The sequence below is a fragment of the Labrus mixtus genome, chromosome 2 (genome assembly GCF_963584025.1).
Source record: "Labrus mixtus chromosome 2, fLabMix1.1, whole genome shotgun sequence".
NCBI lineage: Eukaryota > Metazoa > Chordata > Actinopteri > Labriformes > Labridae > Labrus > Labrus mixtus.
Window position 1 is genome coordinate 4,155,975 of NC_083613.1, and position 16,208 is coordinate 4,172,182.

The 16,208-nt window shown below is 37.5% G+C and overlaps 2 protein-coding genes across 2 annotated transcripts; one reads left to right on the forward strand and one right to left on the reverse strand.

Annotated features, from left to right (window-relative positions):
• The first annotated feature begins 1,442 nt into the window (after positions 1–1,442).
• On the forward strand, positions 1,443–6,611 carry LOC132981632 (group XIIB secretory phospholipase A2-like protein). Its single transcript, XM_061047591.1, has 4 exons — positions 1,443–1,790; positions 3,282–3,370; positions 4,162–4,327; positions 5,768–6,611. Exons 1-4 carry the CDS (start codon positions 1,526–1,528, stop codon positions 5,884–5,886), a joined length of 639 nt encoding a protein of 212 aa, XP_060903574.1. The 5' UTR covers positions 1,443–1,525; the 3' UTR covers positions 5,887–6,611.
• Positions 6,612–8,443: 1,832 nt separating this feature from the next.
• LOC132981758 (uncharacterized) lies at positions 8,444–15,978 on the reverse strand. Its single transcript, XM_061047813.1, has 5 exons — positions 15,673–15,978; positions 14,274–14,810; positions 14,051–14,179; positions 10,609–12,675; positions 8,444–8,554 (listed from the first exon to the last, which is right to left on the reverse strand). The coding sequence occupies exons 2-5, from the start codon at positions 14,772–14,774 to the stop codon at positions 8,480–8,482; spliced, it is 2,772 nt and encodes a 923-aa protein (XP_060903796.1). The 5' UTR covers positions 14,775–14,810; positions 15,673–15,978; the 3' UTR covers positions 8,444–8,479.
• Between the last annotated feature and the right edge of the window lie 230 nt (positions 15,979–16,208).

A 16,208-nucleotide genomic window follows, 5' to 3' on the forward strand; every position in this document is an offset into this window, starting at 1 on the left:
AGGTTAAGGCAGTGTACTTAGCTATTATTCACACAAAAAAAACACTCGACAATCACTACAGACAACAGAATAGAATAGATTATAATAGAATAGAATAGAATTACTTTATTGATCCCAAACTGGGAAATTGTGGCGTTACAGCAGCAGGTTATGCAAACACACAATATTAGCAAATAAACACAATATAATATTAAATACAAAGTAAATAAGCACTAGAAATATCAAAACTAAGAATGTGAATATATACAACCAGGATTTAACTTAGCATTACTAGTCTTAAATATGAAAGATTAAATACAAATACATAATAATAATACAAATACATAATACAAATACATAATAATAAATAAAAAACATTTAAATAAATGTTAAAAATTAAAAACTAAAATATTAATCATTTGGATACAGTCTATGTGTTTATGGTTAAACCCAATAGCCGAGACAAAAAACTCAAGTTCATTAATAAAATTGTATTACATAGTGTTAAACTACCTTCAAATTCAACTTACAGAAAGCTAAGATGCAAGAGGGAAGATGCAAAAAAAAAAAGAGAGCGGGCGACACCGGGTCGCCCACGGGAGAGCAGGTTTAATTCAGTTCGGTGGCCTTAAACAGGGAAAAAACAGGGAAAACAAAGGTTTAAGTTTCAGAGCAAATCAGCTTAGTATAACACATTTTAATCACCCTATCTGACCCAGTTTCACATGTTTGAAGTGTGTGCAGTTTGGACAGATGTATATTCTGAGAAGTGACCGGAACCTGTCTGAAGCCTTGAAGAATAGCATGATATTATGTGGCCTGGACTGACTCACTCCAAGTCTTCCAAACAAATCTTTGTGGAAAATGCACTAACAATAAATAAATAACTGGTATGATGAAATTAAGTCAATTCATCAATCAATATAATAAAGACTTAAGCAAACAGACTCAAGCCTGTACAGCAGCTAGGATTACAAATCTATAAAGATGTGATTTTATCATGAGAATAAAAAAGGAAGAAACTTCACATTTGGACACACAAACACACATTTGAGGAGTGTTTAGATTTGGTTCTCCTCAGTCTGGTTATTATGAAATCACTTTGTAACAATGTAAGAAAAAAAACACCTTAATGCAGTTTTGCCTGAAATACAGTAGATGTGTTGAGCTGTAAATAATAGAATAATAGAAGGGGTAATACATGTTGGTGGTATGATTAATTATTTGCATTAATTTTATTACATTCAAAGACCAATTTGAAGTTAAAAAGCTGCGCAGCTGGGCAACATTAACTCAACTCTTCTTGAATCCCCTTGGCTGAATGTGTTAACAAAGCATACTCTGCCTAATCAATCAGGGAGAATAATAAAAGCTCAGTCATTTCAAAAAGATGAGATAGAAGCTGAACTTTGTTCCTCCACATATGAGGCTGTCCCTGCGTCTGGATCAAAGTCCACGGCACGCAGGCAGTTTCAGTATTGCCTCTGTGAGTGTGTCAGTGTTTCCCTTCAGTCTCTAAAAATCTGTGTTCATACTGGGAAACAAGATGTCCCGTTGGGCCCTTCCTGCTCCCCTCCTGCTCCTGCTGGGGCTCTTCATCATCAGTGCTGTCAGTCAGGAGGCCGACGACCCAGCAGCGGTACCACCAGCACCAGGCCCGGCTTCTGATGGCACGCAGGCAGAGGCTGAGGACGAGGAGTGGGGTCTTCACTCCCTGAGAGGAGGCTTCGAGTCAGCCAGCGGTTACTTTGACTCCATGCTCGAGTTTATGGGCGGACGTGATGGAGTGTGCCAATACCGCTGTCGTTATGGTAAGTCTGGTCTATGGTTACAATAATATCGACATTGACCCTTTTACCAGTAAGTTTGCTGCACAGACACACCTTTTTTTGTTCTACCTTTCTTTACATTACAAGTATGGTATAAAATGTAATTTTTTATGAACTGCCAGTATCCAAGGTAGAAGTAAAGGTGTGTTTATGGAGGGGGTTTGAATGGAGATATTAATGTTAATGGACACAAAACGATATTGATTGGAAGCCTTTTACTGCCAGGTGATTTAAGATAGGAGTCTTCTTTTGAATACATTTTAAAATAGACTGTCATCTGAATGATATAGGATTTTTTAAGACGGGTGGTAATCATAGAGAGAAAGAACACTGATTGTGACGAGTTAGAAATGGAGAATTTGTGCATTAATGAACTTGATTTTGCATCGATAAGACTATGAAAAGATATACAAGCTTCTGCTTTCTGAAACAAGAGTATTTTTACATTTGCTTATTTCAGATGTAGTTAAATACTGATATATCTATAATAGGGCAATGTCAGTCTCCTCTCTATATATAAGTATTATTTCTTGGCCTTTTATGCCTTTATTATAGAGATAGGACAGTGGATATTGTCAGAAATCAGGAGACAGCGAAAGAGAGTGGAGAATGACATGAGGGAAAGGAGTCACAGGTCGGATTTGAACCCAGGCTGCCCGCTTGGATGACTAAAGCCTCTATGCATGGGGCACACACACTCATCACTAGGCTACCAGTGCCCCAAGTTGGCTCTTATTTTAATGTGTGTTTGTAAACAGTAGTTTGATTTTTTTTTTTTAATTTTCATCAAGATTTCCATTTAGGAAATTCTGTCATTTGCATCCAAAATAGAACACAAGTTCATTATCTTTTAATTTCAATTAACAATTTGTTTAAGTATTGACATTTTATCCAGATCCAGATAAGATGTAACTGCATTACTAGTATAAAAAAAGGAAAAGACAGGCACTTCATAAACAGAGTATGCCATAAATATTATATCTCAGTGATGTCTTGTTGTTTAAAAAAGAAACCAGGCCTATAACAGAGAGTTTGCATAGTTGCCTACCTTTAAAAAACACAATAATTCAAGTTATATCAGTTCTGTAAATTGCCTGATTGGAACTTAATGAACACTTCAGAGTCAACAACAAGAGCACTCAGATCCTTACCACATGATGGGATTTACTTCTTAATGTACTTATCTTCTTTGTTATCATCTGGAAGAGGGCCTGGACTCGGACTGTGACCTCAGCGCCAGGTTTAGATTAGAAAACGTTATTATTCCCCAGCAGGGAAACTCATTTACCACCTGGTCAATTCATACACACAACAAAACAAGTTATCGACATGCTGCGACTGTGTGAATGTGTCAAGTATCTTTCTGTATGGATATGAACATCACGAGTAATCTTTGTGTGTAATCACATCAAACAGAGCCCAGCACAGTTGTGAAACATGACGTCTGATATGTTGCTTTTCCTCATCTCTTAGGTAAAGATCCTATTCCTCGTACGGGCTACGAGATGCCACAACCAAATGGATGTAGCTCCTATTTCTTTGGCCTTCCTGTTCCAGAGGGGGTATGTTTCAAAGAGATTTATGTCACTTCCTAAATTATATCTATAGTTATGTTCTAAGAGATTGCACCAAAAGAGTGTTTAAGTGGGCCAAAATCCACAGTTGACTGAAAAAACCCTGCCTATAACTCTTTAGATCAGCCCTTGACTCAGACACCCTTTCACCAAATATCTTTCCAGCTTGAGAAATTAAATAGAGGGTTAATGACTTTATGTTATGGAAGCAAAGCTCTTTAGAAAGGTATAGATTGAAGGACAGATTTTCTTTTCTTTTGAATTGTTAGAATAAAGCTGAATTTTAAATGTTATGCTAGATGTAAGAAAAAAACACATCAGAAAAGGAAGATTTTTCAGTCATGATTTCTCTCTTTCTCACATTTTACCTTTTGCCATTTTATTCTCAGTGAAAATGACAAATTTCATCACGCATTTACTCTCACTCCTGGCCTAGTTCTAATGTTTTTATCGTCTTGAACACTGCGGCTAATGTATGTTTTTTTCCTAAGAGATGGCAGTGTCAGTTAAATTTAGTTTTTAACACTGACTCAGCAAAATCTCAGGACTGGTTTTAGCTCTGTAAATCTTGACTTCAGACATCAGAAGACCATGTTTTTTTCTTTTTGACTAACTATTCGAGCATCCATCTCATTTTAGTTTTCAACCTTCTGCAGAGGAAAAGATTCGACTCACTATAAATCTTTTACCCTCTCAAATGTCTAAAAAGTCCACAAGTGTTTTCAGTTTTTACTATAAACCCCACAAGCACCTTAATCACCTTTTTTTATGCGCACCAGATGGACATGGGAATCCCCGCCATGACCAAGTGCTGCAATCAGCTGGATATGTGTTACGACACCTGCGGCTCCAACAAGTACCGCTGCGACTCCAAGTTCCGCTGGTGCCTCCACAGCATCTGCTCAGACCTCAAGAAGAGTCTCGGCTTTGTTTCCAAAGTTGAAGGTCCGTAGCCTTTTTCATTCATTCACCTATCTTCATTTTCAGCACCGTTCATCCTCTGCTTTTACCTTTGATCATTTTACTAAATTAAATTTAAGAACAAATAAATTAATCAATAAATAAGCCTACATGAAAGAATCTGATTTACAGACTTGCTTTTATGTGATGTCGTCTTCTTAAAGTATTTTCTTACCGGTTTTACTATTTTTATCTTCTTTTACTTCTTACTGTCCTTTTATTTATGCTCTTATCTTAACTCCTCTTATGTTTTAACTTGGTAATTTCTTATCTTACTTACTTTGTCTCTTTATGTTTTATATTTATATTTACTTTTTATTTTTATTAATATTATATATTTTTTTATCCTTTAACCACTTGTTTCTATTTCTTTTACTGCTCTTACCTTCTTATTGCTGTTCTCTTTTTATTTGCTTTGAGCTCTTTTAGTTTCTTACATCTTTTTAAATCTTTGGTCCTCTTGGTCTCAGCTCGTGTTGTTGGGTTCTTGTGTTTCCTGGGTTCTTATGATGGTTCTTATGATGGTCGGGTTATATATGTCTGTTGCGTATCGTGCACTTTGGGTTCTTTTCTGTTGAATTGTATTTAATTATTTTTAGTATTTTACATTTGTTTGTTCTTGCTGTTGTTTCTGTTCTTCTGTGTTTGGTTTAGTTTGTTCTTGTTTTTGCTGTTTGTCAAAGCACTTTGTAAACCTGTGTTTTTAAAAAGTGCTATATAAATAAAGTTATTATTATTATCATTATTATTATTATTACTATTTAGGGGGCTGCTGTACTACTCTACATGAACTACTGTGAAAATGATCTGGTTTGATGCACATTGTATACGACATTTAAATATCGTGATAAAAAGTTCTAAAATATTATTACACACAAGTTGATACTTTATGAATTTCTTTTTACTTTTTTGGACTTCAGGCGCTCCGTAGAATCCTGTTTCTACATCAAATTTGACTTTTATGAACGATGTGCCTGATGTGGCAAATAGAAGCAGACTAGAGAGAATCAAACAGGTCAAATGAGGCTTATATTGAAACAACCTGAAAGCTCAACAATAAAAAATATAGTTCTAAAAAGCTGTCAAGAACTAAACATTTTTTAATATTGAAGGGAATGTTCAATATTAAAACATTTCAATAGTGTTTTTTTTAATCTAAGCTACTTTTATTGTAATTGTTTAGTGTACTTTTAGAAGTGATTTGACTACCTAAGAGATTTTTTAGGAACATGTACATGCAACATCTTCTTTTCTGTCACACTGATGCGGCTGTGAGAATGTCTTTTTTAATGGATGCAGATAAATTATTGAAATGACAAACAGAATCTTAAATGAACTGCAGGCTGAGTAAATCTCAGATTAAAGGAAAACGTCAAACCCGACCTTCTTTACTGATCTATACTGACACTCTTTTCCTCTCCTCAGCATGTGAAACAGTTGCAGACACCTTGTTCAACACAGTGTGGACTCTGGGCTGCAGACCTTACATGAACAGCCAGAGAGCAGCGTGCTACTGCCAAGGAGAAGAGAGAGATGAACTTTAGATCGACACATGAACAACTCGCCTATTTATAACTGTACGACCTGGCCAACATGTCAGATGATGGAGCGCTGAGTTGTGCTGTGGCAAACACTGCTGCGTGACTGCTTGAGTAATTTATTTGGAAGTTGTTTTCGTTTTTTTCAACATCATTATTTGACTTTGCATCACTTTTTGGATGTTTTACTGCACTCTGTGTTGATTTAAATCTAGATATGCATCAATGCTGTCTGTACTTTGACCACATTTACAGTTCATTTAATAAAAAGGAGAAAAACAATCTGAGGCTTGACTTAGACTTTACAGTGAGCAGACAACCTCCTGTGTTTTGTATTTAGAATGTGTTATCATGGAAAGTCTTATATGAATGTAATTCATTAATGTCATGGTGAGTCCTCAGGAGATCAGTGACCTCACTTCATTTGGCCTTTCCACTTTCAGCAAGTAAACTGAATACTCCTCCATTCATTGAGCAGGAATTTGAGAGCTGAGAAACATCCAGATCATGTTTTCCTGTGTCCAAGTCTGAACCTCAGCTCTAACACGGCCAGCAGAAAACACAAGTGATGCAACAGGGTTTATTTTCTCGACATGTACCATTTCATTCTGTGCTCTGGGCCAGAAATGACCATATACTACACATTACTACTCCTGATCCTGATTACAGGAGGGTGCAGCTAAAGTGACCAGTAACAGCAATGAAACAGCCATAAACATGTAATAATACAATATGAGTCAATGTTGTCATTTGAAAGCCTAGATGACTAATTGTAATAAAAATAATATTGGTATTTTTTTTGTGTCAAATCAATTGTGGGTGCAGAAATTCAAAATGAGAGTGCAATGCAACCTATTGCACCCTGACTTGTCCTCATATAAGAACATACAATGCTTAATCATTGATTTGACTCTAAATTGGATCATAATGTATAAACTGGAGATCTTGCTTGAACAGTTTTTCAGGTACCAACTCAAAAGGAAAATGTTCGCTGAGGTAACAAATGAAGTAATAAGTGGGCTCATTTTCTTGTTTAACTTCTATTCAATTGGATTCTTTTTGTGACCTGCGGAGCTACCAGCTGATCGCCATAGTAAATGGGCCTAAATTACCCAGCTCAAACAGGAATTGTTATACTGCTCGAAGCAATTGTAGCCTCAGGCAGTGATGAGGAGCTCGCAGCAGAACTCAACACCACAAACTGTATTAAATGTAGTAGAAAGTTTTCTCTATAGGCTGTAGCAAGACTTCGATGTCTATTCAATGCTGATTCTAATTCAGAGCTAATTTTTTGAATAGTGACTCAGATCTCACTGCAGGCATATTTTTAAGGACCCCACTTCTGAATTGAAACAATTACAGATAAATATTTTTTTTTTTAAAGTTTTAAAACCAGACACGAGGGAAAAAAATAAGAAAAAAAATCAGACAACCAAGAGAAGTCATTAAGAGTCCTCCTCTAATAGATGATTATTTTAAAGTGTAGAGGAAGAAATGAAAATCAAATAATTTTTTTTATTTCATTTCCATTTGATCAAAGACTTCTTTACTCAATTTGGAAACAACCATCAGCAGGTGAAAGTTTGTTGTTGATGAAAAATATATAATTTAACAAATGATTACAGATCCTACAAAACATAGTTCTGCTGATGAAATGTGTAGAAGTAAAAAAAAAAAAAACAATAACAAAGCAGTGACATCCACTTAAATATAACACTGGTTTGATTAACAACCTGTACTAATGTAAACTGGCATTAACTGCACAGACATAATCTTTTAAAGGAGATTTCATCTACTCACAGAGTTTGAGAATAATTCAGTAGAAATACAGTCATGTGACTAAAAAAGTCTGCGGTCTTCCAGTCTGCGGGGGGAAAAAGAGGAATAAGAGGAAAGAGATAACATTTGCTCTATGCTGCTTTACATTTATAATAATCCATCAATTCACAAAGACGTGAACTCCAAAACAACTTCAAATTGATGTGATGTGGAAACATAACTAAATGTTATTACAGCAATAAAATATCAGTTAGGAAGAGAATAATATTGTGTATTGTTTTGTTGTACCGCTAATATTGTTTTTTGCAACTTTGTGTTTATTGGGCAATCCAAACATAGTTCATTTCTTACATCATTATTCTTTTTTTTTTATAATGTTATACAAAACAATAATAGAATTCAGAAGAATAAAACAACATGGTTATAATAATATCTTAGTTTGCCAAATTTATTTTGTAATAGAGAAAAATAAAACAAAAAACAACCAACCCACATAAAAAAAAACCCACACCCAAAACAAGACAGAACAAAACAAAAAAGTGACACACACATCACCAATGACATAACCATGATTTAATTTCAGTTTTTGCAACCAAAATTCAGTATATATTTTAATAAATTAATTTAACTAACACTAATATTTACCGAGTATGCATTCAGATATTATTCATGAGTAGTAGTCTCAGTGGAAGATTAGCAAAGCATTCATTTGATGTGAGAGTAAAAGAAACTAAAATATTTCCAAATAGGAACATGAATAAAGTTTTCATTTCTTTAATGAATACACATATCAGTGATCTCACACCTAACTGTACGCACCTTAATCAGTCTCAAAAGGCACTGAGGTGTACGGCTGTATGACATTTGGCTTCGGCTTCTGGTTAAATGCATCGAGCTAGAAAAAGAAAAACAAAAAGGATCAATACTCGTTGAACTGTCAGAAAATGTCTCTCAAGAATAATTCATAGAAACTGGGTTAAAAATTATCTTAGGACCTAAAAACGCCTGAGAACAAGTGGTGAAACAGATCACAGCTGATCTGTGATCATGATGGGATCACACCTCACAGAATCATCAGTGTGAAACAAATGTCCTGTCACTAAATCCCTCTCAGTGAGAAGATAGCTGTGTTTAAGTAGTGTATGTATTATAGTGCCCAAGTGTGTACTGTGATGGGATTTTGTATCTCTTTAGTTGTACAGACATCTCTGCTCTTGACAACAGCCAGAGCTGATAGGGTTAGCCGTAACCGTGCCAACCAAGGTCACTTTGTGTCTCCCCTCATATCTGGATTGTCTGCTCCCTATTGTCTTAGACATCACATTCAAGTTTAGGTCGGGTAACATGGCCCTGACTTTAGTATTATCTTTAGGGTATAAACAAAGCCTATGAGATGGTCTGACAGAACTGGCTGTACCACACGGTGTGCTAAATTCATTTCTCCTGGCGAGTATTATATAAACGTATTCAACTTAAGCCAATCGGAGTCTCCGATCTGTCTTGTGTCAAGTTCTTACATATATGTTACAGACTGCTGTAGGCGCTTACTGTTAACTTAGACTAACAAACTGTGTCACAGAGCCATGTGTTCATCTTCAAAACAGAAGACAAACACTCCCCGTCTGCTTTGTCCGACTCATGTGCAGCCAGTGCATACACACACAAACACATCCACTAAGAGAATGGTGTGTGTGTGTGTGTGTGTGTGTGTCATTTGTTTAACACTGCAAGATCACAGAAAAGATTTCTGTAGAATACAGAAATCTTATTACTGAGAGAAAGATTTTCATTTAGTGTTTGTAACGTTGATGTCCCTGATGGGAGGTTAAACAAAATAAACTGTTAGTGAAATGATGCAGCTTTTTCTATTATAGTCTCAGATTTTTAAAAGCACTTCTAGAGTTCAGGTTTATCTAAGTGCTTCTATTATTATGAAGAAAACTGTGAATGTGATCAACTATTAAAATGCCTGAAGATTCATTTTGATGTAAGTCACAGCTAGCTGCTGAGGAGAAGAAAAGTTATATTATAAATAGCCTTTGTTTGTTTGTTGTTTTTTAGCCAATCTGATACTCTCTGTGTACAAACTTAGGTAAATAAAAGTTGTCTATATAATATTATGCCAACACTAATAGATGAATGGAGATACACTGCCACATGAAAACATGGCTTTTTAAAACGGACAAATGAGTGGTAATCTAAAAAACAACAATTTTGTAAATTTCCCCACTGTGGGATATCTTATCTTATCAATGTGAATGTTTAAACATGTATCTGAGACATCTGGAATATGATTCTTGGAATACCTGATCATTCATAACTGTCCTGTGTTTAAACAGGTTTAGCCCTGACGTTCACTTCACTGAGCGCCCTGGGCAGGGACGTCACACACACAGGAAACAAATCTGTCTTTAAAAAATTATGTGTTTTACTAAAACACTGAATGATAGTACAGGAGGTTTATTTATTTATTTATTTATTTATTAGGGTTTCATCTATATTGCGTTAATTATTTACAAGAGTATCTTTAAGTTTCCAAAGTTCAGATTTAAAACCATGTGCTTTGTGGGGGATAGTGAGACTTACTCACCATCAATTGAAACACTTCCTATTACATAGGTGACTGTCTAGATTAGTAGTAGTGGTAGTAGTGGTGGTTAAAAGGGTTTTGTGAAAAAATTGATGAAGGTCAGATATTGAGGCACAAATAATCTGTAATGAAACAAAGTTTGTGATCATGTGGCAGTATTAACGACTCTGAGTCACTAATGAAATGCATTTACTGCTGCTTGCTCAGATCTCCAGAACATTACATCCAACTTGGTCTTTACTACAGTATAACTTGTAAACAAATGTAGATATTATTATTATATTATTAGATGAAAAGGACTAAAAGATGTCTTAACTCTGCCTTCTAAGATATGATGAATTATGAATCACTCCACTAACCATTTTCCTCAGGTTCTTCTTCACTTCCTCTTCTGTGGGCACCTGTTTTTCCTCTTCTGACAAACAATCCTTTTCATTTTTCTGTGGGGCCTCCTCCCTCTTCTCCCTCTTCTCCCTCTTCTCCGTCACCTCCATCACATCAAACTTTGCCATCTGTGCTAATTTTAGTTTGTTTCTGTGTTTTCTTCTTTGACGTTGATTCCTAAATTTAGGTTTTTTATTCATCATTTGGCCTCCTGCCAGTACCTTTAAATAGCCTGAAGAAGTTGGCTGCTGAGTGGTGAGAACATGCAGGCACCGAGTGCGAGAAGCTGGCCCGACTTGTCCTTCACTTCTCGACAGATCTGGATTCACAAGTAAGTTAATGTCAAGTCTGCAATGACGGACCTTTGTAGGTGCTGCTACAGGGCCAGGGAAGTGATGGAAGGAGTGTTGGAGATTAGGATACCTGCTAGTATAAAAGGGTGCAGGATAGGCATCCTGAGGATCCACCCAGCAAGACTCAGTGGCAGTAACGGAAGTGTTGCTGGGATAGGCATCACAGTCGGAGTACTGAGGAAAATTGTTATTCTGGAATTCAGGAAAACCAGGAGGGTAGGAATTTTGACAAACAGGGATTGGTTGATGTGTATGTGGATTATCATATACAGAGGTTTCTTCACACAGTTTTCTATCTTTGTCTCTATCCCACTGCGTCTTCCCCTTTTTACTGTCCTGATGGCCGTCTTGGTTCAGTCTATCTCTGCTTATGTCTTTTGAGCGGCTGCGTCCAGACCTTCTCCTTTGTTTCGAGTCTCTGTCGTAGGACAGGCGGCGAGAAGGGCTGGGACTTGAGCTTCTAGATGCTGACCTTGAGTAAGATGAGGAGGATGAGGAGGAGGAGGAAGAAGGGGAGAAGTTCCTGTGATGTTTGTGAGAGACTATCTGCTGACTCTGCTGCTCCCCTCTGCTCTCAACCCTCTTCTTTCCATACAGCCTCTCCTGAGTCCGGTCTGCTAGTTTGCTCATCTCCTCCATTTCCAGACTAAACCCCAAAGTTTTAAGAATGTTCTGGAGATGCTCTTGATGCTCCTCCACCTTTGGTGTTTCTTCCTTTTTCTTCTTCTTCTTCACTACAGGGGGAGACTTGGATCGACTACTCGAGGCAAAGCAGTGGTTTCCTCTGTCTTTTCTGTGATCAGCCTGGGAGAGCCCCTGAATGATTGATCTCTCTCGACCTATTGGCTTGGTCTTTGTCTCTCCACTGCTGATGGGACTGTGGCTCTCCAGCGAGGCTCCACTGTTGGATCGTTTGGAACAACTACTCGAGGCAAAGCAACACTCTCCTCTGTCGTTCTTCTTCTTATCATCAGATAGGAAGGTCGACCCACTGCTGGATCTCTCATGACCTTGTGAGTCGGTCTTTCTCTCTCTACTGCTGCTGGAACTGTGGTTCTCCAGTGAGGCTCCACTGGTGGATCGCTGACTGTCATTTTTAAAAGGCAGATTTAACCTGTTCTCTAAAGGAGGGGGCTGAATGTTTAGTACCTCCTCACCTAACAGAGGAACCTCGCTATCAGCATTGACAATCCTACTGAGCACGTCCATGTCAACTCCTTTGTTGAGCACACTGAGGAAGCGCTGGAATCCCAGGTTCACACTGTTTGCCTCCTTTTTTCCTGAAGTTTCCTCGAGGCCTTTGGGAGGCATTTCTCTTTTATTGAGTACACTGGGGAACTGCTGGACACTGAGGTTCACACTGTTTGCCTCTTTTTTTCCTGAAGTTTCCTCGAGGCCTTTGGGAGGCATTTCTCTTTTATTGAGTACACTGGGGAACTGCTGGACCTTTTCTGCTCTTTGTACTCGAGGAGGTATTTTTCTCTTGTCAAACAGATTGAGGATGTTCTGGAATCCCAGGTGATTGTTGATTGCCTCCTTCTCTTTTGAAGACTCTGCGTGGTCTGGAGGAGGCATTTCTCCCTTGTTGAGCACACTGAGGAAGCGTTGGAATCCCAGGTCCACGCTGGTCGCCTCCTTCTCTGCTGCATACTTCCTTTGGCCTGGAGGAGGCACTGGGATATCAGCCACCTAGGAAAGATAACATACATTGTGCAATGTCCAACATAAAAATCAAACTTTTCACAATCTGACTGGATATGTTTTCATATACTTAGTACTTTTATTTATGGGAATACCAAAAGGTTAAAAAGTATTGAGAGGCCACTGTCTGTGAATAAATCTGTTTGATACATTTATAAAGTCATGTTAAAAAATAAAAATGTAGTTATGAAGAAAAATGCGTTCTAACATAAAAGCTGACATCTCCCAAAATACCTGCAACATCAAAGAGAAATGGGAATTACAGTTAAATATCGTAATTAGATACTGTGTGGAAAGATGGATGTGCCAACAGCAGTGAGAGAATGGAAATAACTTGTTGGAAATTAAGAATGACATATTTGAACACGCCTTGTGGTGTTTCTTTGTATGCTTTTGAACCTACAGGTGCATTATGGTAGAGAAAGTCATACACTTTGTCATCTTTTGGGATTGCACAATAAATCCAGGAAAACTTCTATGTCAAAGAACTATGTTTGTCATTTTACATTTAAAAAATCCATACCATAGCTCTTACCTGGTTAACAGAATGATACATACATAGACTGTAAATAATAATAGTAGACAACGCCTGACTTACATCACCCTTTGGTTACTGAAGAGGGCCTTGGCAGCCTGTTGATAGCGGTTGCCATGCTGGAAATCCTGTCTTTACCTAACTTCAGTCAACCTAACAACACACAAAGAGCTGGAGCTGAGGCGGGTCTTAAACCATCTGACAAACAGCCACAGATGCCCATCAGTCAGCTATGAACCTTATAAGCAATAACTCTTACCTGCACTAAATCAAAATGGATGAGTTATCATCTCTCTGATCCTGATTCTGAGTTATAATAAAATTCACCCTCAATACATAGTGTGTCGATAAAGAGATGAGCTATAAAGACCAGGCTGTAAACATGTTGATTTCTGCTTTAAAAACGGGCATTCTTGAATGGTTATGTATGTGACTTTTGGTGCTTCTGCAGCCACCCTCAGGCGAGCACTTGATGAACTGCAGGTTTGAGCATTTTCTCTTTGGCTTCATTTTTCATCACTGGAGGTTGCCGCTTGAATGTGTATTACAATTTCTACCTACGACATAATAATTTACATTTGATGCATTAAAATGCAATGGTCTTCGATTGAATGGCACTCAATCGTGAATGTTAAGATTTATCATAACCCTATTGCGACCTGTCCAGCGTGCACCCTACCTCTAAACGGGTTAATGCTTGGAAACATATCAGCTCTTGAGGAACTGTACGGGATGCGTAGTTACAGAATATTGATGGATTCAATTTCACTTGTAGTCCTCTTTAAGACGAAACATAATCTTTTCAGGGGTAAAAATCATATCCCAAACCTCTCTATATGTTGGCAGAACAACGGGATCAGTATGTTTCTGCTTCATTATTGCCTTCACTCTGAGCTTCAAGGGATGTCGGTCCCTTGGCAGGCTGGATGAGTTGGGTCCCTCTTTAGGTGCGTGGACCTGAGAAGCAAAAGAGAAGGCATTACAGAAGTGATTGTGTTATACGGAAAGCACAGACGTTATGATGATACTATCAGATGAATCATTTACTCACCTTTGACAGAAAGCTGTGAGAATGTCGTTGCTGCAAAATTGCATTCACCCTGCCTTTAAGAGTTGGACCCTCACATCCATCTGATTCACCATTACAAGAAAAGCCGTGACTTGCCTTGTTCACTACATGCACAACTTTTTTCAGAGCAATCGAAACCCTCTTTTGTTGAATCCGTTCCTCTATTTCTCTGAGCTCGTTCCGCTTTCTTGCAAGCTCTGGATCCTCATCTTCCTCCAAAAGTGGCGCTCCATCTGGGTCCTCGGCTTCTGACTCCTTGTTGTAAAAGTCACATGATGCAGGAATGGGTTCCTCCCATCCCACATTCACTCCAACAATGCTTTGTGGTCTATCATTGGTGCATCTTGAGTATTCACAGTAAGTTTCCTGGGCATTATTATTACTTTCTGAGGCATTGTCCATGCTGTTATTTGCATCACTCTGGTGTTTAGGGTCCCGCCCTCTACGCAGACTTTGAACAGCATCCCAGAGAAGTGAATCCATCCTTCAGCCAGTCTTTTAACAGTCTATGAAGTCACTCTGAAAAATACAGGTAAAATGACTGTGGGTGAATACAGCACATGACTGCATGCAGACTGCTACTTGACTTACAACACAGCAAATGCCTCCCTGCTTAATAGAAAATGACAGCTACTTTTTAGATAATAACTCATATCTTCCAGTAGGGCTGGAAATATATCGAGTTTTTAAGATATATCGATATATTTTCAAAGAAGATATAGGGTAAGACAACATCGTTAATATGGATATAGTTTAAGTTGCATTAAAATAACGTTACAGAGGTGCCAGGTCACCTTTTTCTCATCTCACTGATGATGACTGACTGTCTGTCTCTCTTAACCCTGCTCCTCCTCTCTCTCTCTCTTTTATTGTATTTAAGGAACATTTTTATTTTATAATATTACTTTTTAAATTCACAAACAGGTAGTTTATTTTCCATGTTTTCACTGTTTTGTTTTTTTAAACCATCTCTTTATTGTCATTTATAGTAAAGCATAAACAGTACACACAATACGAAAACTAAAAAAGAGGAACTAAAAGTAAAGGAAAAAATAAATAAATAAATAATAGTAATAAAAACATAGCAGCCCTGTGTTTTCACTGTTAATAAGATACATATAGATATATATCGAGTATCGTCATTCATATAAAATATATCAAGATATGAGTTTTGGTCCATATCTTCCAGTAGCCCACAAAAAGCATGGACGAAGTTAGCAGACACTCAACTAAAAGCTTAGCTTGATAAATGTACCTCCAGGATTAGTAAATGTGTAGTATATTGTTACGGCAAATTAAGAACTAAAAAAAAAGCAAAAATCATTAAAAAAAAACATTATTCTGTACTAGGACAGTCTTGCAGTTCACACAGTTTACTTACTAGTGCTGCTCAGACGACCCTTTCTTCGGTCGCGTAACGGAAGTGTCATTGTAAAGCCGTTATTTTACATTATTTTATAGTGAAATATCAAGCTGAGCTTTGCTTAGTAGGTTCTCAAGTTTTCCAAACAACTGTTCACGCCTATAAATGTCCAAAAACCGAGGAAAAGGGATTGGAAAGAAGGCTAGACTGCCCTCACTGCTTCGGTGGTGTAGAAACCTTTTTGACAGCGCCACCTGCTGGACGGAGTACCGACACTGCAGGGAGCATTCTGAATAAAACAATAATCACCTGACAAAACAGAGGGGAAATGTTGGGTTTGGCAAGAAAAAATAGAAGGCCAAAAGCCACAGAGGCCGTTTTTTCTTATAATAACTAAGATAATGCTTGTTGTTGTTGTTGTTTTTTTACACAATTTGTAGTTTATGAATAATCAGGTTACATGACACATTCTGTATTTTTATTATAAGCCACCAGAGACTGTGTTTACAATTGGATGTGATCTGCATAGATTTGCAGGTGGCAGACAAAAAGCC

Bases quoted from the DNA above. Each gene is read 5' to 3' on its own strand.
- LOC132981632 (XM_061047591.1), top strand. From the start codon at position 1,526: ATGTCCCGTTGGGCCCTTCCTGCTCCCCTCCTGCTCCTGCTGGGGCTC. The intron at 1,791-3,281 runs GTAAGTCTGGTC...CTCATCTCTTAG, and splicing joins CCAATACCGCTGTCGTTATG to GTAAAGATCCTATTCCTCGT. The intron at 3,371-4,161 runs GTATGTTTCAAA...TATGCGCACCAG, and splicing joins GCCTTCCTGTTCCAGAGGGG to ATGGACATGGGAATCCCCGC.
- LOC132981758 (XM_061047813.1), bottom strand. From the start codon at position 14,774: ATGGATTCACTTCTCTGGGATGCTGTTCAAAGTCTGCGTAGAGGGCGG. The intron at 12,676-14,050 runs GTTTGGGATATG...TATCTTTCCTAG, and splicing joins TTCTGCCAACATATAGAGAG to GTGGCTGATATCCCAGTGCC. The intron at 8,555-10,608 runs GTTAGTGGAGTG...TTCTTTTTCTAG, and splicing joins AGAAGAACCTGAGGAAAATG to CTCGATGCATTTAACCAGAA.